A 24,182-nucleotide genomic window follows, 5' to 3' on the forward strand; every position below is an offset into this window, starting at 1 on the left:
CCTTGGATGGCTATCTAGAACTTGACAACGTATATTCTAGGGACAGTCAGGGACATTATAATGGGTACATTGATCCAGCAGGGAGACTGGATGAGCAAGTCCCAAAATGCCCTTCTTGTCGTCAGCCTTTGCTGCAGCACAGTGTTCGCCGTTATGGACGAGTAATCAATCGCGCGGCGATCATGGAAATGACCAGAGGGTTCCTCGCTAGTGCATATACCAGATATGAAGAGCTTAAATCAGAGTTAGTTGGACTTGAGAGTGAGCTTATCAAATCCCGGGACGCATTTCATGAGACCTTATCCCCCACAGACACAGACTTATGGCGAGAGGCTCACATGACACATACTGAAAAGAAGGCTGAATTGGCAAAGAGGCTTGACAAAATAGAGAATATCTCAACTAGATTGAAAAGCTTTGTGAAAACGACCAAAGAGCAGCAGCAGCCAGCAATGCGGCTGTATCAAAGCACAGTCACCCGTAAAGCTTCGAGTACTTCGGAAAAACAAATTGGAGCAACTCTTTACTTCCGTCCGGATACACGCCTGGAGTTACTTGCGACGATACTATGCTCCCGTTCCAACCTTCTTATGGTTACTGAGAATGCTTTGCTAGCTCATTACCTTAAATCCAAGGCCAGGGAGCCTCTAAGGGCTAGCCGCCCCATAGACGAATCTCTTTTTGGCACAATCCGACAAACCAGATTAAGTAATCGAGTGGATAATACGGAGGTCTTGGTTGACTTTATTTCACAAAGCGCTTCAAGAAAGGCGAAGGCCTCTATGAAAAGTTGCCAAAACAATATAAATGCTGCTAGAGCTGAAAGCCTTCCTGGTCCGGAGGTTGATGCTATAGGTTCGTACCATGTGAGCACCCCATTTTATTCTTTGTGACTAAGGAATCTTTATAGTTATATTTGTAAAAATGGTAGCTATCTGGCGCCAACTTCCACGAGATCCAAATAGCTTCGAGAAATTGAATGAAGCTATCAAAGAAGCAACCACATATCTAGATGAAGCCGATAAGGTTTGTGAGGGGCAGTTCACAGGAGTAGACGACATGAAGGAAACGCTCGAGGTTGTTCGGAAACAACTGAGCGGCGGTACCTTTTATCAAGACATTACCGACCAAGAAATGGAGACTGTGGTGAGAGCTATGAAAGGAAGTCTGAGGTTTGAATTTTCCACTGGCCGTTGGTACTATTGTCAGAATGGACACCCGGTAAGCTCTCGACTTTACATCATTCATACATAGCGCTTTTACTAACTAGTAATTTGATAGTTCGCTGTGGGCGATTGTGGGAGGCCGATGGTAGAGGTCAAATGCCCAGAATGCAATGCCCCAGTAGGAGGGACCGATCATAATCCCGCTGCTGGTGTACGAAGCGCAGCCGAGCTTGACGCCATTATTGAGAGAGAATAGGTTTGGGGGGAGGCTATGAGAATGGGGTGGCTTTGACTATATTTCTTAGATGTTATGATTTTGGGTGTTTGTTTTCTTGATTGTTTATTTCGTTCCAACCTTTGTTTATTATTTTATCAGGATGATTTGATCCTAGCCGTCAGCCATGATATCAGTTTTTCTTTTCTCCAATGTCGTTCCTTGAGATTTAAGGCTTTAGTAGGAAATAAGGGTAGATACCCGTTAAGGCAACAATTGATGTCAATCAATGAAGATCCCTCCCTATATGACCGATGAACTAAGCTGCCTTCTTCAGGCAGGTTCGAAATCCGTTGCTTCACACAGAATCACTCGCTAAACCCAACCCCACGATCCTCGAATCTCCCAGGCACCAACCAATCCAATCAGCCTTACGTCCAACGGTAACAAGCGGGCCCTAGTGATGAAAACGCCACAAGGCGCAGGTATGTACTACGGTTGGTGTCTTTGTTGGAAATAGTGGTCCGATGTGTCTGTAAGAAGAAAGTGCGTAGACAGTTGTGTCACTCGACCTTTCTTTCCTTTTGGGGTGCAACGTCGATCTAGCGTGTTGACTGGGTACCTTGGGAGTCAGATACGGTTCGCAACTCGCAACTCGAGACCCTCGCCACGAGGTTGAAGTTGGAATACCAAGCCAAGGATGAAGATCGCTGGGCAACCAACAAGAGACTGTTTTGAACCAACCAGGGAGAGATGTGGTATAGAACATCGCAGTACGCCGCGCATCAGAGATTTCTCTGCTAGCTGGCGGAAAGCCCCCTAGGCCTGTTCGCTGTTTCTTCGTTGATCCTCGACCGTACCCCCTCCCCTTGCGTGCATAATTTAGTAGAGAGTACATACTTACACAGGAGTGCCTAATGTAAACAAATGCAATCTTCACTTTCCTCCAATAGGTAGTGCATATTTGCTATGTACTCATTAGCTGGAGGCTGCCCGTCGCGCATCGGTCCTTATCTCATAAACGGAGCGTTTGGTGAATAGTTGGGGTATCCTTGTTTGTCGGCCACGAGTTTAACATGACGTGACAGACAGACAGACAGCGGGTGGTTTGGGTTTGCCGTGGGTTCCGTGGTAGTATTGGTACATAATTTCAGAGTGTGAAACTTGGGGCGGTGGTCTGTGCCGTTGGCGGGGATGTAGGTGGGGGCGGGCGAGGGTTGGGGGTGGTGGGTAGATTGGATCGTGGCGCGGCGGGAAGAAGGATGGGGTTGAGGATATTGGAGCCGTGTTATTGCAGAGAACACTTTGGAGAGTACCTAGTATCGTGGAAGACAACATAGGTGCGGATGAGATATCCGATCCATAATCGACAAAATCTCTCTTCCTCTCTCTTGCATGTAAGCACCAAAGCGATAAGCGGATACGGGCGCCCGCATATTTCAATAGTATCGTTCACGGGGTATTGACGGATACTGAGTCACCGCGTTGACGGACAGGGGCTTTTTGACCAATAATCGGAGGTAAAATTGGGCTTGGGTGTCTTTCTTTTGAGAATATTATTTTTCCTTTTGCAAGATCAATTTGCTACCCCGGAATTTTTTGCTATCCGGTACGAAATCCTTAGAATACCGGCAATCCGGCATATAGAGTTTCGACTCAGGCATTGGCGGACACTGGGTATTGACGGATTGAAGGCAAAACTTGGCCTGGCTGTCTCTTTTTTGGCTTGTCCTTCAATATCTAGTATCCGTTAATGCCCCGTGAACGATAGTAAGTACCTTGTCGATCAAGCACTTTATATTCGGAGATTTTGTTCGGCAACTTGTGACTAAGAGTTATTTCTCCAAAGCCAAGTGAGAAGGGAGCCAAGATGGGGGGGGGTTCACCTGTCGAAATACTAACACATGCTTCAATTTCTTAATTCCCAGATAGGAAGCTATCGATAACCATTTCCACGTGCCCGGCGACGGATCAGCCACTAGTAAGCTGTTAACCAGGTACATAGGTTCTTCTGAGCACCCTTACCTCCTACCCTTTCTGGTATGTAGTAAGACTAAGAATTAGTAACCTCCTTGTACCCCGTCTCCCAAACGACGACATCAACCCCAGGCCATATCCTTACCTTCATTCCCCCATCCTCCTCCTCCTCCTCCTCCTCCTCCTCATCGCACCTCAGCTCCCTCAGCTCGCGCCACAAGCACCCAATTCATCTCGCAAATACCTAATCGTATCAAGCAGCTAGCAGAAGAGTGTCTCGTGTAACGCCCGGTTGGTGCTTTCGCCTAATGGTATCTGAATGAGTGTTATGTATGTACCCCTGCCAAGCCCTGGTCTCGTTGCATGGGGTTGGTTGGCTGACGGCTGCCATTGAGGGCGAACATGAAACGAAGCGACCCGTACCTACTTTAGGGGGGGGGGGGTAGGGGAGATTTGCTTTTTCACTGGTTCAGGGCTGAAGATACGGCAGCTTGGATCATGGACTTGGGAAATACGAGGGAAATCTCTTAGGTCGATTACATGCCCGTACTCTACTCGACTTGCCCAAGGTGCCTTCTGAGCCGGGATATCGCTGTGCCTGCGTGTAGTAAGAGCGAGCGGTAGTTGTAACTCTAACTCCACCGTCTGCATGCCCGCCGTGGAATTTGGGAGTCTGTCTTCTTGAAAAACAGCCGACTGACTTAGTAAGGGGGGGGGGGGGGGGGTAACCTTGAAAGACATTATGGCGCTGAGTGGGAAAATTCAAGGCTTACATCCAACAAGGATCTTGAAAATTTTCACTCGTCACACACATAGAGGAAGAAAGAAAAGAACAAAAAGAATGAATGGAGGATGTCACGGACCTTGCCATCAATGTCATGGTGGTTGACGTTCAAAGTTCCCTTTTCAGCGGGCTATGCAACTTGGGCTACTCTAGCGACACCATATTCCCGATTGGCCTGCACAAACACACCAGTAATATGTTTCAACCCAGCAGAGCCAATCTTTTTTTTCAAAGTGTAAGGGGAGGGGGAAGAAGCAAGTATTAACGTTTCGATCTCAGAACGGTTAAAGTTGTGCAACACTTCAGCTGCAGCCCGCTACGAGGGCCAATCATCAACCACAGGATTGGGTCCATCCCGCGCGGTTTTCTGCAGAGCCATCCCTGTGCTGCTCAGGGGGAGATGTCTGTGATGGGATGGGGATGTAGGTGCATCTCTTCAGAGAATCTAGATCCTTAATTCTGGAACCTATGGATCGAGGGGATGGGGTCATCTCGAGAGGGGTTGCACAGGTCGACCTATCAACTTTCATGATTGTGAGGGGAGAAATCTTGAATACAAATACTGAGTATTCCCACCCCCCAGATTGAATGGTTCTTTAGTTCTTCACCCAGCGGGCAGATACCTCCACGTTCTCTCACTTCACTCCTTGTTCGTTTCTTCTTTCCCTAGATCTAGCATCTTGAAAGGCACAACTCTTGAAGAGTTCCTTTATCCACTCTCTACCTCACGCATCTATATCAATACTGGTTATCACCGCTTCAACTAAACGAAAACCCCAAGTAAACCATTCAATATGAAATTCGCACTCCCTCTCCTCGCCCTAGCTGGCACCGCTTTCGCCCACAACTTCGTCACCCACTTCCACATCAACGGCGTCGCCGACCCCGACTGCGTCCGTCAAGCCGCCTCCGCCAACCCCATCCTCGACATCAACAGCAGCGACATGGCATGCAACGCCGTGCAAGGCCTCGCCAAAAAAAAATGCGTCGTCCAAGCCGGCGACGTCGTCGGCTACGAATGGCGCACTGACCGCAACATCGCCCCCGCCGACTACCCACTCAAGGACGGCTCCATCCCCGTCGGCGTCACCGACGACTCGCACAAAGGGCCCTGTTCAGTCTACATGAAGAAGGTCAGCGACTCGTCGACCGCCGAGGGCGAGGGCGACGGCTGGTTCAAGGTCTCCGAGGACGGCCTCGACTCCGCCGGTACATTCTGCAGCGACCGCATCCGTCTGGCCAACGCCCCCCAGGCAGGTATCATCCCGACAAACATCGAGCCCGGCGACTACCTGATCCGCGCAGAGATGATCACCCTCAACAACGCCGGGCCTGCGTCCATGGGCGGACTCGAGCAGCCGCAGTTCTATGTCGGGTGTATCCAGGCCACCGTCGAGGGATCCTCAGGCACAAACCCGGATACCGTCAGTATCCCCGGATATGTCTCGATGAGCTCGCCCGGTATGATCTACGACATCTGGAACTCGCCCTCGGGCACCTTCAGCGACTACACTGTTCCTGGACCCGCGCCATTGGAGGACCTGGTTCCCTTCAAGGCTGGTGTTGCGCCCTCTACCATTGGTGGCTCAAGCGGCTCTACCCCTTCCACCAAAGCGTCATCCACGCGCGCTTCTACCGCCGCCCCATACACCTCCCAGGTCGCCGCCACTTCCGTCCGCGCACCCGCAACAACCACTAAGGCGTACGCCGTCACCAGCACCCCCGCCTCCAACGGCGACGCCGAAGACGTCCCATCGAAGACCAGCGCCGAGGACGTCCCAGCTGAGACCAGCGCCGAGGACGTCCCAGCTGAGACCAGCGCCGAGGACGTCCCATCGGAGACCAGTGCCGAGGACGTCCCAGCTAAGACCAGCGCACCAGCCGGCGAAGCGCCTACCCAGGCACCCGTCGTTGTGGCCACAACAGTCACATACACCACCCTCGTGACGAGCTACACAACCGTCTCTGTCACCGCCGGCGAGACTATGTCGACGGTCGTTGTTGACGACTCGACCCCCGCCAGCGAGGTGGCTGCGGAGCCGACACACGCATATGGTGGACATGGTCACCGCCGCGGCGGAAGGGCGCACAGGAAGAGACATTACTTGTAGATTACGCCATGCAGCTCCCGGAGAGTGGTGTGTGGTGGTTACGTATAAAATAGCGGTGCTTGTTTTTTTATTGTTCTTGTAGATATTATTTTGTGTTTATTTTTTTCTCACTTCTTTTTGGAGCGGCCTGCGGGTTTCCGGGGGTTAGCTTTTTTGTATTTTTATTTTTGGTTTTGGGGGGGGTGGAGATGAATACCATAGCGTGGTTGTATTGCATATTAGAATCTGTGCCTATGCTTGTGCCTGTGCCTGTGCCTTGAATTCAGCTGAGAAGTGTGAAAAGTGTGATTTGAGCGACTCCTTACAGAGCGGGTGGTTGGGTGGTTAGGTGGTTGGGTGGTTGGGTGGCTGGGCGGTTGGGCGGTTGGGCGGTGCATGGGCTATCACTCGATGTGAGGAGTCGCCTATAACTCCCAACTAATGCATCACCAACCCGCCCGATTATGTAAAGCACTCCCAAAACTTGCCTCAAGTAGAGTGGGAAAACAACTGCACATGCACAGCAGCCCCTAAACCCCCTAAACACAAAAGAAAAGAAAAAACCCGGCCGCGGAACTCTAAAACCTATCGTCACACAACCTTAATATTACCCTCAGCGGCTGAAAACTGAAAAATACGGGCAGGTGCCGTATTACGTACCACACGGAAGGGTTCCTGTCCTATTCTCTGCCAGATCCGGGTATGTGTACGTCATATATTGAAGAGCTGACCTGGAACATTTCGCGCCCTCGAACCTTGGGGGGGGGGGGGGGGGGTGATTGGTTTACTGGCCCGTGATTGGTTAGTACAATATAAAGTGCTTACTAGCGGGCGCGGTTATAATAGTAGTAGCTGGCGAGTTAGAGTGGTGAGTATCAGAACCCGAACAAACACCAATGGCAAGTGTTTAGACGTGCAGTATTAATAGCACCAGCACCAGCTGTGGCTATACATACGCGAGAACAGTATAGTGGTGACGACGTTGCCCGTTTCAACCTACCACCCGTCTCAACCTCCCGTCCGATAATATCTGAAACGTACCGTCGGGTCGAAATAAAGATGCAGATATCCTCAGGTACACAAAGCCGGAGAAATATGGTGAAACACAGAGTATGGATACATACCAATCCCTGTTTGGTAGTGTCAATAGAGTAGGCCCACGGGCTATGTCTTTCAGTGCAACAAGAACCCTAACCCTAACGTTACTAGGTGGCGAGTGTTGGCTGCGAGTGAGAATTTGTGATCGTGGCGGTGTTTGCAGTTTTGACGGGAGGGTGCGACGTGTAGAGTTGTGTGGAGTGGCATCGTGATCTGCAGCAGCACCATACACTTCCTCGGCCGGATAACTAACCTCCCCAGCCGACCGAAACACGGCAAACAGTAGCGGGCCGAGTGCGGGTTTCGATATTTGCTCGGCCAGGTCCCCCGGGGGGGGAGGGGGGTGCATTTCGATCATGCTCGATCTACCAAGCTAAGCCAGCCAACAAATAAACGCCATAGTATTAGCCCTCAAAAGCACCACTAGAAATAATTGGTCAATCTCAATAGGTAGCATAAATATCCATGCCCTCGACCTTGCTGCGAATTGGGGGTGATAGTTGTTTTCTGAGATCATCTCTGTGAAGAACCCAGAGCGTAGAAAACGTATTGTATTGTATGAGTAGAAACAAAGAGGAGAGAGACGAAAGTTCCCTCTTTATAGTCACAAGTACAGATTAGAGGCCAAACTACATGTACCTCTAATACATACAAAAGTACAGATAGCTTAGAACAACGTCCAAACTACATATACATAATGAAACGTTAACAATGCAGTTGTTAACAACATCCACCACCGCAATGACTGACCACAATCAACAACACATTCGATGGCCAACTACCCTACTAATCTGCTATAGACACACCCCAATGCTAGTGCAGGACAACAAGTGTCGAAGCCGGTGTTGGTGCTAGTGTTAATTGCTTTATCAGCCATTATTAGTGCTACATACATGTAGTAGCTAGCGTCCCATATATGCCCGGGCCCTATATACATGTAACTACCACCGCCTATTGATGTGAGGAAACACAAAGGCACCACTGGTAGTGTAATATGGTGTCACTTCTATGTCTTTACACCTATCGTAGCCAATCCACTAGCGTGGCACGCGTGCGTCCTCTAGCTCCGCAATGACTGTGCACATGTACAGACTCAAGACGACATTCCCGTCCAGCCCATGACGGCCCACCAACAATACAATTGAGGATCTCTGCCCGTGAGGGTCAGGGTAGCAGAAATAACCCAACGCACACACTAGCATCCAGCTCCGTCCTACCAATCGCTCGTTGCCACACATTACATCGTCCCACCACCACCACCACCACCACGACCACCACGTACAGACCACAGACAGCTGTACAGACCACCCCTCGTGCCACAACCACACACAGTGCAGTACGTACCTAGTACCTACAAGCCTCCAAACCCAAGCCACACACACACACGAGCGTCCAAATGGCAAACACAAACCTCACCTTCAAAAAGCTCGTCCACAAGCTCTCCACGCCCGACGCCTACCAGCGCCTGCGCTCCAGCAACCACGACGACGCCATCCCCCTCCTGCGCCGCGAGCCCCGCGATCCCCCGCCGTCATACTCGCGGGAGGCGCCGCAGCAGGTGTACACGAGCTTTCGGGATGAGCAGGCTGGGGAGCAGCAGTGGGGAGAGCAGCAGCAGCAGCAGCGGGGGCAGAAGATACTGTGCACCGCGGACCGGTTGGCGGTTGGAATGGGGCTGGAGTACAAGAAGCGCGAGGTGCTGCTGAAGCGGACGAGCTCGAGTGCTGGGGTGGGCGGGGGCGCGTATAAGAGGGCGGGGGGCGGGGGGAGGTCGGGGAGTAGGAAGAAATGAGGTGGAGGAGGGGCTGGCTGGTTGGTTGGTGGGGAAATGGATTGGATTGGATTGTGATTGGGAATGTATTTTTATCTGGGGAGTTTTAGGATTCCTTTTTCCTTTCCGTTTTTTTCTCTCTCTTTCTGTTTTTGGCTGGTTTCTTCTTCTTTTCGCTTTCTTTCTTTCTGGTTGGGGGGACTGTTCTTAAATGCAGCTGGTCGTCTACCTCTCTGGCTCTTAATGGATAATTTGAGAGCTTGGATGATATCGGTGTTCATGCGTGATGTTCTTGCCAGCCAGTGCTTCTGACTCAACTCCCGCCCATGTAGGACCACGCAAAGGCACCCCTCCGTGGTCCTCGCTTCTTGGGAGTAAGAGCTTCTGCAAACCGGTCAGAAAATGAGAATCTCCTTACTGAGGATCATCCTTGTCCCTTGCGTCCGGCGGTGCTAATCATAGAATATCACTCGACACATCTATCCCTGCTATTCACCGCTATCAACCACCCCTCTGCTGTAATATCTTGATTAATATAGGTGTTCGTTAATAGAGCGATACTGTGTTTCTCCTAAGGACGTGAGCATACGAAATTATCCTTCAATTGAAGTCAGGATCAAGATGTTCTCCATAAGACAATATGTCTTGTGAGCTTTCGAACAGCTCAAGACCGAATCTCCCCAGTTCCGAGACAGGCTTTGCGATTCCCAAAACGTGCTAGTAAAATCAATGCTAATAACAAACTGCTGGCAGAAACCCTAGTTCATCGAGCTCCGAGCATGGAGATTATACCTTATCTCCAACCGTTAGTAACTCATCCATCAGTCTCCCAAACAGAAAACATCGCATCATAGCAGTACATACCGAGGAGTAGGTATAGGCCTCGTTATGCAAAATCTTTTGTTTAGTCTTGGCGCACAACTCCTCACTCGACTTCTTAAACCTTCTCGAGACGAGCGATTGATTGATAATTCACTCGAGAGGAGCGATGTAGTTTTGTTGTTCGTTGATTGTATTCAAGACGAGCGAGATAATACCTGATCTCGCCTTGAACAGCCACGTGCATTTACAATATTGAATCGAAGTCAGTTTATAGAATATAGAACCAAACCTACATAAACATGTCAGACATCTCTATCATACCCATTCGATCCCAGCCGAGATCTTTCGCCTACCTAAGGTGGGCTGTATCCTTAGAAGCTACCGTACGCCATCCTCCAGTCAGAAGTCCTCTATATCGTGAGCCCTCCGAGTAGAGCAACAGCTTTACTCATGGAGAGCATAGAACCCAACACACGTCAGCTCGGGGCTTTGGTATGGCTTGCATACGGGTGTCATAGTAGCCTGTCATTGCTATGATTTGTTTTGATAGTGGCCATATTGTTATGGACAGTAGCCTGCTGTGACCGGGTGTTGGGCTGCATGTATTTAGAAAGGGTATTGAACTACATGGCGAGAGGAAGAAAATGGGCTCGGGAATACGGATGTTACATGTATTTATATCTATATCCAGCATATGTACGCACACATGTATCTCGATGATGTCAATTACGTCGCCTTATCCATCTGTCCACTTAAAAAAAAAAAAAAAAAGACACATATTCGACGCAAAAAAAAAAAAAAAAAAAAAACTGTAAATAAAAAGAACAAAAGGTACTGCAGATATGGCCGGACCCATATCTACTACCCCCACCCCCGGGTTGAACCACGGACCTTCTATAGACGTTCAAAGGCCAGGCACAACCACACGGTGTTCCGGGGGGCGAGTGTTAACCGCTAGGCCACTCGCCCATGTGTGTTAGGGACCTGGACTCCTACTTGAACGCCCAGGAACGCCAAGGGCTGTTGGAGGGGACTAGCCGGTTTGGGTGCTAGTGCCTCCCGCCTTTTCGGCTGGCTGAGTCCACAACGCGTCAGGAAGACTCGCGGTCATGCTTCGCCCGTCTATACTTTACTTCTCAAGTGGAGTGTGCGCTGTGATGGCCAGACGCCCGAGACGGTGGTGGGCCTCTTCACCCCCTGGTCGAAGGGGAGGACACACCGAGTGATTATTCATGAAGTAGCCTACACCCAACCCCTAGCGCCGAATTCAACACCTATTAAACCGTCGAAACCATGCTGACACCCCTTCGATAAATGCCAAGAGGTGGCTAGATCCAATGGGGTTTGTCGTTTTGCTGATCCTTTACCCAATTGTGCTGTGGCTTTCGGTCTCACATTAGGGGTGTCAGCATCGCTATCGACGGTTTATGGGATAGTTGGAATGAGACGATGGCCCGGACATGGGGGCCAGCACTCATAAAATCCCTTAAACAGTCAGTACCAAATTAAATCCCAGCTACTAGTTGTAAATAGTAGGTATTCTCAATTCAGCGCAGTGTGTGAGCATACTCGCACGCTCGCGGATGTGGGGGCTGTGCTCATATCTTCACTCACGGCGTTTAATAGATCATGGTTACCAGATGCGGCTAGTAGCTGGGATTTCTATCAATCCTGACGGTTTAAGGGATAGTCCTGGCACGGTCGGAGAAATACTACACTCCTTTTCGTTTTTTACTGGCCTGGTAAAAGTGAAAAGTGGCCATAAAGGCCTGGCTGGTACCCAGAATAAGTGATACAGGCACACATAGGCACACAGGGCACACCGGCGCAACCCCAGTTAAGAGCAAAACTTCCCGCGGGGTCTCTAAGTCACTATATCATGTATCACACTATACCAATCTTTTTACTCTGTCCCTCCCCTCTTTGGACAGGCAGAGAGAGAGTAGAAAGACTGGTATGCGGGATTGCGCTTTCTGCACTCAAAATCCTGGGCTAGCGACGGTCTTTATGGGGGCCAATTATTCTCATTACAATGCATGCCCTGCATCTTACTCATACCTCATTAGTCTCCTCGGGGGGTTTCAACCCCCCGCCGCAAAACAGAAAAGTCCTGTATTATCCAACAATCCAAACTGGCTTATGTCCAGAACACAAATAAAGAGACCGAAAAAACAAATTTCATGCTTACCGTATCAACCAATACTACTAGCCAGGCCCCCTACCGAGGAAACTCCTCACACTCCTCTCCTCATCCACAAACACCATCTCGTCACCCTCACTCTCCACCACCAAATCCTTCTGCACCAACAACTCATTAACCCACTCCCAATCCCTCACCACCCTTCCCGCCTCCGCCCTCACACTCCTCCCATACCCGCCCACCCCCTCACCATGCACCGGCGTCCCCGTCCACGCCATCCTCTGCTCCGTCTCCCCCCACGCCCCGCCCCCACCACTCATAAACACCGCCGTCCCATTCTGCCTAGTCTCCATACTCCCGCCGCGCGGGAACACCCCGCCCTCACCGCGCTCCGACACCGCGCGGTCGACACTGGCCCAGATTGTAAAGTTGCCGCGCGCCGGGTCCACCAAGAACGTCGTGTTCACGCTGAGCGGCCACCGGAAGGTACTCGCCTTCCCTGTGGCCGCGGAGCTCCCCTGCGTAACCTGCTCGACGCACTGGGTCGTGCCGCCGGCGCTGACGCGGTTTGTGTTGGCGTAGCTGAGGCCCTGCGACCATGTTGCCGCGCGCGGGCCGGCCGAGGTGTTGATAGTTGCCGTGAGAGACAGCGCGCGCTGCGCCGTGATGAGGTGGTACAGTGTCGCATTTACGTTTCCGTCGTCTTCGGTCGTGAGTTCCGTTGTTGTGCTGAACGCCGTGGCGCCGAGTGATCTGCGGTGCAGCGCGCCCGTGGTGATCCAGTCCTCGCTGGGATCCGTCCACACGAACACGCGGCCGGAGACGATCCAGTCGTTTGCGATCTCCTCGTCCGGGTCGGCGGTCGCGACGCGGATCTCGAAGGTGGCGGGGGCGCCGAGGATGAGCGGGAGGAAGGGCGTGATGTCGATGGTGTACTCGGGGACGTCGTATGCGGCGATGCCAACGATGGGGCGCCAGAGCGCGGGGTTGATGCCGCCGGTGTAGATCTCTGCGAAGGGCCATGCGACGCCGGCGAGCTCGCCGTTGATGAGGAGCTGGACTTCCCGGAATGGGGATGCGCCAGGGAGGGGCGCCCCGGGGAAGGTGTGTGTGTAGGCGCTGGGGACGTTGGTGTACCAGAACTCTTCGTCGGCGTTGCCGGAGGCGGAGAGGGAGACGGTGGCGCGGATGGTGTTCAGGGGGAGGGTGTGTGGTGTGGTGGCGCGGTCGCGGGGGAGGAGGAAGTGGGAGGGCTGGTTTGTGGCGGAGGAGAGGGAGGAGATTGGGAAGATCTGGTTTGCGGGTACCGGTGAGTGGAGCGGGGATCTTGAGGGATGCGTTGGTGGGGTGTAGAAGGTTGAGGGTGGGGTGTAGAAGGTTGCGGTGAGGGTTGCGGTGAATGTCCCGGTGTAGGTGGAGTCCACGAGGTTTCCGAGGTCGAAGATCAGCTTTTGGGGCTGGTTAAGGAGCGCCGTGTAGGCGGTCATGTCTTTCATGTAGCTGTTCCAAAGTTTAATCGATATTCCCTAAGCTATTGAGATTGAGCAGGGCTAAGGTTGGGGGGGGGGGGGGGGGGGGCATACTTGAAGATAATACCAGCCTGTGTGGGCTCTGCAGTACTCGTCCGGAAGACCTCAACATCTCCAAGAAACAGCATGGCAAGCCTATCAAATTGCCTGCCTTTCGAAGTCATGGTGAGGTTAAAAAGCACATGTGTCCATCTGCACTTCGGCGGTGTATAGCTCCCTAGACAAAACTCTTAGCTTTCCGTTACAGTAGAAACAGAGCTTGCGAAGAACTCACCAACGAAAGGCTTCCCATAGCTCCATCCAAACTCATGCTCCATCAGCACAACACTGCACTCCTTCCCTCTCCCCTCATACGACGCGGGCAAGAACTCCGCGCCCACCCTAACCGGCGGATACACCTGAAACACATTCAACGGCGCCTTCACACCACCTTCCGACCCCTCGATCGCATCCTCCACCCCAATATCCTTCCAGGGCCTTCTAAGTCTGCCGCTGTAGAAGCCTCTCGGGGCCAGCAGAGTGAACACCAACAGCCCACAGGTAAGGAGCAAGAAGTAGACGGCGCATGACCGCTTCGGATTCTTCCTCGCCCCAAAGCTCTCATCCTTTATCTTCTCGCTGCGGGGCTCTTCGAACGAGTCGCGGAGGGTGTAGCCATCGTCGGAGTACGAGTCAGGATCCTCGGAAGGTGTTTCTTCCTCGTCGTACGGGCGCTTCTCGGGGTGAGTCCGCTTGAAGTCGAACTCGGAGCCAAACATGACGAGGCCTGCTCGTGTGGTGTCGAGGAGTTTATGTACGCGTAACTGGTTTCAGAGATTGACGAACGGTGGGGGTTGTTATCGAGATCTCGATATCTATGAGTGGTGTGAGTGGTTGCTCTCTGTGGGGTGGAGCTGTGACTCCCCGCGAGGTTGACGACAGCGCCAAGGCTCGGAAGCGATGTGATCGTTCCTCCGCGGATCCGGTGACTTGATTCATAATAGAACACGCCGAGTGATAAACTGTGATGAAACGGCCCTACCCCTCAAAAGCAGATTAAACAGCAACAGGCGGAAGCTCTCACAAACCGAAGTAACAAACTGGGAAACAAAACCCAAACGGCCTCATGCACTAAACGGGTAGAGACCAAACTATTGGATGAGAGAAGAGACGATGATGATATTAATAGGACTACAAAGCTAGAGCTTCCAGCTTTGTACGACATAATTGTGGACAGGTTGTCACACTACCTATTCCTCGCCATTAGTCTACAGTTGTAGTATCCCTTAGGTTGTCAGTCTAAATCGAAATCGTGACCGAACTAGAAATGGCTGAATGTGCTCAGTTGAACGCAATTACTATTCATTCTCTCCCTATCTCTAATGGAACAGGTGGAGCTTTCTATTGTGTGAGAGGAAGCTCGAGGACAGAATAGGCAGGAACTGCGTTTATCAAAGCATAGCTACCATATCTGGTTCGGTCACGATTTTGATTTGAACTGACCGCCTAAGGATACGTATGTATGTAGATAAAAGTCACGAGAGTACTAAGATATCGATACTTTAAACTGGGAGAACCGAGCGGGCCATTAATCCGAAGGGTAGGGCGAGAAAAATTTCTGGCGACTCCTCATATCTATTTTCTTCTTTTATACACAAAAAGAACAAAAGGTACTGCAGGTATGGCCGGACCCATATCTACTACCCCCACCCCTGGATTGAACCATGGACCTTCTATAGACGTTCAAAGGCCAGGCACAACCACACGGTGTTCCGGGGGGCGAGTGTTAGCCATTAGACCACGCACTCGCCCATGTGTGTTATTGGCCTGAAATGATTCTTGGCTTAACGCCAAGGAGCGCCAAGGCTGATATAGGCGACTAACCCTCTTAGGTGAGCTAGCGAAGGTACATGCATTTACCAACGGAATAATAAGAACGGCGGCAGACAACGTTTGGAGGAACGGCCGAGCGGTGAACACTCATGCTTCTTCTTCATCATATCCATCAACCTCGCATATTTCACTTCATATCGCCGCCTACAACCCATTCCATCAGCTAATACCAAAGGCCTCACTCCTCATCACAGGGTTACGATCAAGATTGGATTAATATAATGGCCTACCAAGTATGCCCGTCTCATTTTGTCTCCTTCGCTATTCGTCACCTCAGGGCATCTTTGTGTATTCTTTCTGTTGGCTTGGAGGTTGGGTTGAGACCCTGAGAGGATGGCCGCAGGATAGGCAATTGGGCGGGGGTCGCGTGTTTGACAAACCCAGAGGAACAGGTCGCCCGGAGATCGCGCTTTATCTGCGCTTCTTTGTTTGAGACTATTCTTCTCGGTGGCTAGCCGGCCGTTGTGAAAGAGTATGTCTACAAATTACTGCGGGGCCCGACAGCAAATGGCTTGGCAGAAGGCTTCGAGTGATGGGCTGTGACTGCCTCTCAACAGGCCGAAAACGAGCTCAAGTGGAAGGGAGTGCGCGGTGTATCACTCCGTCTTTTTCTATTTAATCGGACCGGAGGCCTTGCTGTATACTGAGATAAAATGTGCAATCTACTGGTTTAGGCCAAAAACTCAATCTTGTCCTCTGGTGGACTGCTTGAGGCTGTTGCCACATCTCTACCTCTCAAATATGTTCAATAATCATTTATGAGCACAGGAACATTGGTCATATATCACGCAGCTATCATTCCTCAGGGTCTTCCTTCACCTCAACCTTCACACCCCCCTCCTCCACAGCTGTCCCTTCGCTCCCCTCATACCTTGGCGCAACCGGCCCAATACCCCTCTCCTTCAGCGCCTTAAAACACATCCTTAACGGCACACCCTCCAACCCCGCCTCCGTCCTCAAATCCGCCAACGACATCATCTTCGCCTCACAACTCGTCCTCGACACCGCCACCAACCGGTCCTTCTCCTCCTCCGTCAGCCCCCGGGGCTTCCCCTTCTTCGCCCGCGACTGCAGGATCTCCGGCCTCGCCATATTCTCCCGACTTGGTTCTAGCCCTTGGTCTTTGGGGTTTTGTGCGGTCTCGCGGTCTGTCCGGGGGCGGGCGCTGGCGCTGGGGTGTAGGTCGCGCCCGATGCGCGCGAAGGTTTGGCCGTGATGGTGTTTTGAGACGATGGCGGCGCGCGTGCGGGGGCTGGCTTGCTTGCCGGGCTGGCGGGGGCGTGCGGGCACGGCGGGCGTGACGGGATATTCGGGGCGGAAGAGCGGGAGCTGGGGTCCTAAGGGATGCGCTGCTTCGGGGGCTGGGGGCTGGTTGCTTGTGCTGCTGTCGGCTATGACGGCTGGCCAGTTAGAAGGATCGCTCTTTGTGATCATTTCCAGCGGGTGGTGGGCATGTATCTCATTCATGCTCAGTTGCGCTTTGTCTGCTATGAGCTGCAAAGCTGGCAGTGGGATATCATCTTTTCTTCATTCTTATTGCTCAACGGGTAGCGACGGTATTTTATGGGGAATATTCGGTTCTACGTCATGAAGCCGGTTACCGTTTGGAAGTGTGTGTGCCGGATTGGAGCTGGTGGTATTGGATATACACAGCATGTGTAGTTTACATACCTGGACATCCCATTCACACACAGCTACTTATTCATCACTCACGGAAAATTGGCTGAGACGGGAAAGAAGCGATAGGAGCACCAAGGAAAGCCTCTCTGACTTTTTAATCTATGAGTAATGCATAAGACGAAATGCCGCAGTATGAACGCCGCACCGGATTAATTCGTCTCCACGGCCGGTCACTCGGATCCAAAGATGTTGGAATTTCTTAAGAGTAGTACACTCCACATCGGCTTCTAACAGGTTGGGCTTAGGTTCTTGACGTATCCAATAGTTATAGACTTCCACTGTATGGATCTATCCTAATGAAGGAAATGATAAGAATCTTTAATAGACGACAGGAGCCGTATTTTGCTTGCGTAGCACGTGCGTTGGGTTCTGGCTGAGCTGGCCGCTCGGGCTTTTTTTTTGGGGGGGGGGGGGGGGGTGGGGCGCTCGATCTATCCTTGGCAGGTGCCATGAGGTTATGGGATTTAGCTTTTTATTTTGACCCATAGATTCTGGTCAAAATCGTCATTACCAAAGCATACCATGTTTTTATAGCAAGCTTCCGCTGCATTAGCTCTTCCTCTTGCTGTATTAACATATGGACAACGTAGCAAAGGGTGCGAGTTAGTTAGGAATAGTTACTAACTGTCGACTCGCTGCTCCATATTATCAACTTTACGTTTCCATGAATGAGGCAAGAACCCGAAACAAGGTACCCGCCTAAGTCGATCTATATAACTAAGCCCTTCAGTTCCCCAAGTGCTGCACAGGACTCACAACACGAATTCACTTCTTTAATTTCACTCACAGAAGATCACTCGAACACCGTCCATCCTCTAAATCACGGGGTTACGCCGGATTAGAGCCCCCACTCAGATAGATCTAGAGTTGTGTATGATATGAATGAGGTTATGATTCCTTTTAGCCGCATTTGAGATAACAAATGCAATCGAAGCTGCTATTCTGATATTGATCTTGAAATGCGTACATGTATCTAATACCTCAAGGTATGCCAAAGAGCCAGCTAGTTTGGGAGTTTTTAAGTTATCCAGACCATGTTAGAAGAGAAATTTATAATATTCATTGGGGAAAGCTCCACGGGGTGATATTAAGGACCGCACCGCCCAGATTCACAAAAAAAGATCCTTTTTCACCTAGTCACTAGGAACGTTCCTCGCTATCGCCCGTGCTGGCGAGGTTCTGTATCGGAAGCAAAGTATTCATTTCAGCTATTAATTGGATTGAATTGATGATGGGGGCGTGCAGTGGGTGCAGAACGGGCTCTTTGGGGCCGGAGTGATCTTTTCCAAAAGGGCCGTTAATCGAAACAAGTGAAATAAGTTTCCTTTGGTAACTTACTGAACTCAAGAAAAGCTCGACTGAAGTTTGATCTACAGCCCTTTTTGAGGAACAGAGGCCTAATGGGGGGTAACGAGCCATACCAATCTTACAACCCCAGCCGATATAACAATTCCTCATTGCAGAACCTCTCTACTCCCCTATCGATCATGATATATTGGTACCGAAGAATAGAGCAAGGAGCTATAAAGTCGGTCATAGCCTATAAATGTGCTGAGATAGCAGTATGGCTAAATATATAGAAATCGAATCAACTATTGGGACTTGTAGCCATTATACTGTAGAGAAATAGAGCAAAAATGTAAAATTCCTAAGTTTTATCTGCTTCAAAGGGTACATGCTATGCTTGTATCAAGGGTATCCTTAGTAGGGTGTTGTAGTAATACGATTATTAATGTTGTCTCCACCGGGTACGCCTATATGCAGCTTGTCAGATAGATGACATCCTGGTCACCTATGACTGATATAGCACCTATTATAAAATAAACCTGCATCATAGAACTTAATGGAAATATTTTGATACTCATAAATAAATTATAATGTATATTTCACATAGGAATTGGTACCAACAACAAGTCACATATGACAAAGATCAATCAACTCCTGTCGGTAAAAACTCCACCAGCCTCCTTACAACATCAACAAAAGAATAAGAAGTTACCCTACGCGAGCAAATAACAAATACGTATCAAAATAGAAAAACATTTTTTTTACGACACCATACTTTTATATACATTATCATCCATCACAAGTCCCCTACCTCTCAAATAAATAATCGTTGGTTCAGCACCACCGGTATCCATTTAAATCCCAGTTCTACAAAATGCTAAATGAACAATACAATTACCTGGAATCATAAAAACCACAGTAAGCATAATCGAGAAGCTATGCAAGCTGCAGCAGTTTATTTTGAATTCAAGTCAAAAAACTATTTTATCAATAGCAACTGCATCCTTCGTTATGTTATTGAAGCCAGTGCCAGCTCCACCAAATAGTGAAATCTTTCAAGAGTCAATTGTTACGAACCTCACGCGACTACCGATACTATTGAACAATGGCTTAGCCTAGTATAGCATACCAGGCTAGACTATTCGCAAAGAAAGAATTTCTCAGTATGGGTTTCTGGAGTTTCCCTTATTATTAGTGATCATGTATTGTTTCCTATTACTTATAAGGATCTATTACCCCTCTTTGTACACCTTTCCTTTGTTCCATATTCAAAATATTGTTTTCTACTTCGTGTTTTTATTTGTAGGATTTCCTTCGCTACAATACTTACTTTATTTTCAAGCCATATTACCTTTACTGAATATAATGACTGCTTCTATCATCATCGATACTGTCCTTGTAATCATAGTTCTTGCTACTATTTTCATCCCTCTGGTTGATTACCCGGCTTTTGTTGTAATACTGTTGGTTCCCGTTACCATCTCCACCCTTCTGCAGACCACTATCTTCACTCCAGTACAAACTATTACCTTCGCTTTCGTACAAACCTTTATCCTCTTCCTCGTACAAGTATAACGGACCTATTTCAACTGTCTGGTGTGTGAGTATATACAGGGCATAGTTAAATGCTGAAACTTATTGTTCGAAGTCAGTTGCACAGGGATATGCAAGTACCGGCAGTGTGGTTAGCTACTAGCTGTTAGTGTAACTACATTCTGATCGCTAGGAAGAGAATCTATTCATGAGAGAAATGGCTGATGACTCTATACCTCACCGATATTTAGAAGACCGGCCAGAGTAAAGATATGAATGCTCGGTAATTCTCTGTATTCTCTGAGAATATCGGTCTCTCAATAGTAGCAGGGACTATGCCTAGGAAGTCTACAATAAGCAGAAGCTCTACAGCAATAATTAAGCTGATGCCTGATTGGTAGGTCATTTATCCAGGCATTAGTTGTGTGATAACCAAGACTGCAGGTGTTACAATGGCTTTGACTAAGGGTGGTTGCCTTGAGTATCAGAAATACCTACTAGCGTTTAGAGAAAAGTAGAGTAGCGCTGGTATTGTTTCCCAGACATATGAAAGGCGTAACCGGCACTTAGTAAGGAGTTAGGATCAGAGAATAGAAGTCTTCAGACTATAAGTAGTCAGGCTCATTCTTGCCCTTCAGTCCTGTTCTCTTCAATCTTAATAAAAAAAAAATCCAAGTTCTTATCGGTAGCAGAGCTCTTAAAGATTGAGTTCTAGCGATAGTATCTTTGAATAATGTGCAATCTGATTGTCTATCTTGCACGGCCGTCTCTATTCTATCCTATTCTATTTCTCTTAGAAGAGACCCCCTATTACGGCCCGACCGCCCCCACCTGCACTGCCGATGAGAATGCTACGGAATCGGATTATTAGGTGAAGGATCAGGAGGGCTTCGGTGAGGTTGGATATCTTAGGAAAGTGTTCGGAAGATACAGTAAGCGCTAGGCGCTTCGGGTTAGGTTGTAGAGAGAAGGATCGGGATCGGTTGTGTGATGTTATTATATTTGTTTGATATTTTCTTAGGTGTGGTTACGAGGATTAGTTATTGGGTTATTCTTTGGGGTTTATATTTGAGACTTTGTTCTTACTATTTGTACTTTTCTTTCTTTCTTCCTTACTCAACGTCTTCATTTTGTTCGTTAGTAAAATTCTACTCTGTTTCGATCGGTATTCAGCCCTGTCCCTTGTCCTCGTCCTAGAACGTATCCGAGTCGATTCTTGCCTCGGTGCCTGCCTATATCTTTATTATAGAACCCCGCCCCGTTAGACCTCCATTACAGTGGTTGAGGCCGCAGAAAAGATTATGGAGATGATTGTGGTTATGGAGGAAATGGTGATGGAAAAGACGGAGAAAGCAGTAGAGGAGGAATTGGAAAAAGCAAAATATAAAGAGATAGAGAGCTAGCTTAAAGTGGTAGTAGAGGTATGGTTTGGATACGCTTAAAGGTGAAATGGAAGGATTTGGAAGTGTAAAAATTGTTGCCGTAAGGTGAGTTTTAGGCAAATCAGAACGCATATTTCTAGCATTCTTGCTTTCTTACTGCCACAATTCACTTTTTGGATGTATAAATGGGTATAATACTGTTCAACTTTGCTTAGTCTTGGCACTTTTTATATACAAAAATACAGGATTTCAAGCTTCTAAGGCTTCACAACTAGGATAGATATCAAAAATCTGATTATACAAGTTAAAATTGATCACTTGTACTTCAATCTGTATGACCCGATTTTTTTTGATTTTTTTTTTTGAAAAGCATTAGGCAATCGACTTTGCATCATTTTTCAGTTACCTTTAATAGCGGGTGCACCATAGTTGTTAATAACTTGTTATAATTATTACTCCTCTCTCAAACCTTACCTTTTAGTCATGTTTGGAATAATCTCTAAATCATCTTATTGCTGTTAATTCCAATTACAATAGACCTGCAACTATGATCAACCCCGAGTCCTCATTATATTTGATGTTTAATATAATTTCATATTTCTAATTCTTGTTCGGTTTTATGAAATGTTCTCTTTGCCTTGTCTGATAATTTTGTGTTAGATTATATCAAATTCGATTAGATTGAATTAGATTAGGTTATTTGATACAGTAATTGCATAGCTTTATATTCCTCTAAGAGGACTTGATAATTCTTCGTGAATTTCAGTAAACCGAATGATAACGAATGATGCAGCTGAGCTTGGAAATACGATTAATACCAGATAATCTCTGCTGTAAGATGCTTATCAATAAAAGTGTTCTTGCTAATAATTTATTTTTAATCAAAAATATCGCAGTGCTGATAAAGCGCTGGTAATTTTCTGACAATGATCAAATTGGCTATCAGAAATATTCCACTGATGCAGCACATACTCCCTTAAAGTTTGCTCAACTCTTTCAAACTCGATATAAAGAACATGAAGGTTCAATGATTGAAGGATATGATATCAATATTTTTCAACAACTATTGACTCCATTACCAGCCCCAGTACAGAGGAGTTAATCAATACTTACAATAGCTATCACCGCCACCTAATGGATACAGAAAAGTCTTCATTGTATTTCGGAAACCATTAGTAGCAGTTGTAATGGCAGCTATGTATTTCGGCTAGGTAATAAATTGGAACGAGACGAGGAAGTATTGTGTAGTGGGATTAGGATTTGTAATGGGGATTTCTGTTATTTTCTTTTAGTTTCTGTTACGCGAAGGTATTAGTCATCATCAGACTATGGTTAGATATATAAGGGGGCGTTGCTTCGTTCTTTTATTTGTTTTCTCTCTTTCCTTCTTTCTTTAAGCAACCTCTGTATTCATTCTACGAATATTACTTTTGTTCTACGCTACGTCATAGGGCTCATCTTGGATCCTTGATCAGGATTGAATCACCCCATAGTCTATAGTTCCGAATCCCTTGATACTACGTCCTCACCTCGGTTGTATTCCTTGGCACTATAGCCCCTCGTTCATAGACCCACGTTATAGCAGTGGGGATTGTTCTGGAATGTTGGTATTTCAAATTTCTGAGGATAATATTGACAGTTTTGAATGATAGTAGCTCTTGTACACTTTCATACAGTATAAGTATGAAGCTCAAAATATCTTATTGAATAGTGTCTATGTTACAGTATTTATTGTATAATGGTAACAAGTTTCAGCTACACCCTATAACCAGATATATCATAGAGACATGCCTAGGATTTCATATTGCTATATATACCAGTGAGGGTTCAACCACTGTTTTATTCACTCAACAGTTGCTACTAAATATGTTCGTATCGACCTGTTATGTTAATACTGTATCATTATAGTATCAAGTAAAAGCATGTAATCTCTATACGTAATTCTGTAATCCATGGCTACCATGCTCGATTTCTTTCTCGTACCGTTCTATTTCTTCTCTTGCGTTTCCATGTATCATTTGTGCACCCACTTATCGTGTTCTTTTGAAGGAGGTGAGTAGCGAGTATTCTGTAGGCTACGATGGAGGTAGTAGAGGTCGGTGGGGGAGCCTGCAATAGGGGTCCTGGGGGACTATAACTTTGGTAGGGGTTGAACAGGACAAGGGAAGCAGCAGCGCGATGGCCTTCTCAAGTAAAGAAGAGGAGATAATATTGTATAGTAATAGACAGCGTAGGTACAGAAGACATTGCGTATCAAAAGAAAGAAGAGAAAGAGAACAGAACCGAGGACGAAAACATCCTAATATACGCAAGGAAATCTCAGCAATAACAAATCTAAAGTGACTCATACCCTTGCGACTGATAGAACCCAATAGAACTCAATAGAATCTTTCTGACTAATCCAACTCCTCGTAACCCAGTGTATTAACTAATCGATCCATGAAAGTTCTGAATCTTGCCATTTCCAACTTACCTGTTAATAGAGTTTCTTCCATCTGCTGAAGCATTTATTATTGAGCAGTGGCAATTTCCTATTCCGCGTTCAAATCGTCAGTGATGCCTCCAACTAGTAATACCTGGGAGTTAGAATCTGGGCAATCATATGGATTGGATTTAGGTCCGAAATTGCACTCTAGATATTACTTTACTAATCTTACTTTTTGGAGGTAGCTTGAGCTTGAGTGCTCTCCTTTAGCTGAAGATCTCTAATATTTTGTATGTACCAATGTGTTGGGCTGCCAGTTTTTTTTTTTTAATGGACGGGAGCGTATATCCTTTCTTAAGAAATATGTAAACGTATATTGATGAGAAGCTGGCTCGGATCACCTTTCATTGTG

At 48.0% G+C, this 24,182-nt stretch overlaps 5 protein-coding genes across 5 annotated transcripts; 3 read left to right on the plus strand and 2 right to left on the minus strand.

Annotated features, from left to right (window-relative positions):
* Positions 1–182: 182 nt before the first annotated feature.
* Positions 183–1,422, plus strand: H6S33_010577 (uncharacterized protein; the record flags this gene model as incomplete). The annotated part of the gene is made up of 3 exons (XM_044842400.1): positions 183–855; positions 911–1,221; positions 1,282–1,422. 3 exons carry the CDS (start codon positions 183–185, stop codon positions 1,420–1,422), a joined length of 1,125 nt encoding a protein of 374 aa, XP_044696507.1.
* A 3,513-nt stretch (positions 1,423–4,935) lies between these two features.
* Positions 4,936–6,252, plus strand: H6S33_010578 (uncharacterized protein; the record flags this gene model as incomplete). Its single annotated transcript, XM_044842412.1, has 1 exon — positions 4,936–6,252. One exon carries the CDS (start codon positions 4,936–4,938, stop codon positions 6,250–6,252), a length of 1,317 nt encoding a protein of 438 aa, XP_044696508.1.
* A 2,473-nt stretch (positions 6,253–8,725) lies between these two features.
* Positions 8,726–9,121, plus strand: H6S33_010579 (uncharacterized protein; the record flags this gene model as incomplete). The annotated part of the gene is made up of 1 exon (XM_044842423.1): positions 8,726–9,121. The coding sequence occupies one exon, from the start codon at positions 8,726–8,728 to the stop codon at positions 9,119–9,121; it is 396 nt and encodes a 131-aa protein (XP_044696509.1).
* Positions 9,122–12,127: 3,006 nt separating this feature from the next.
* On the minus strand, positions 12,128–14,349 carry H6S33_010580 (uncharacterized protein; the record flags this gene model as incomplete). The annotated part of the gene is made up of 3 exons (XM_044842434.1): positions 12,128–13,562; positions 13,646–13,808; positions 13,866–14,349. The coding sequence occupies 3 exons, from the start codon at positions 14,347–14,349 to the stop codon at positions 12,128–12,130; spliced, it is 2,082 nt and encodes a 693-aa protein (XP_044696510.1).
* Positions 14,350–16,258: 1,909 nt separating this feature from the next.
* Positions 16,259–16,930, minus strand: H6S33_010581 (uncharacterized protein; the record flags this gene model as incomplete). Its single annotated transcript, XM_044842445.1, has 1 exon — positions 16,259–16,930. The coding sequence occupies one exon, from the start codon at positions 16,928–16,930 to the stop codon at positions 16,259–16,261; it is 672 nt and encodes a 223-aa protein (XP_044696511.1).
* Positions 16,931–24,182: the final 7,252 nt, after the last annotated feature.

Source organism: Morchella sextelata, assembly GCF_020137385.1.
Source record: "Morchella sextelata strain SCLS chromosome Unknown scls_5, whole genome shotgun sequence".
Classification (NCBI taxonomy): domain Eukaryota; kingdom Fungi; phylum Ascomycota; class Pezizomycetes; order Pezizales; family Morchellaceae; genus Morchella; species Morchella sextelata.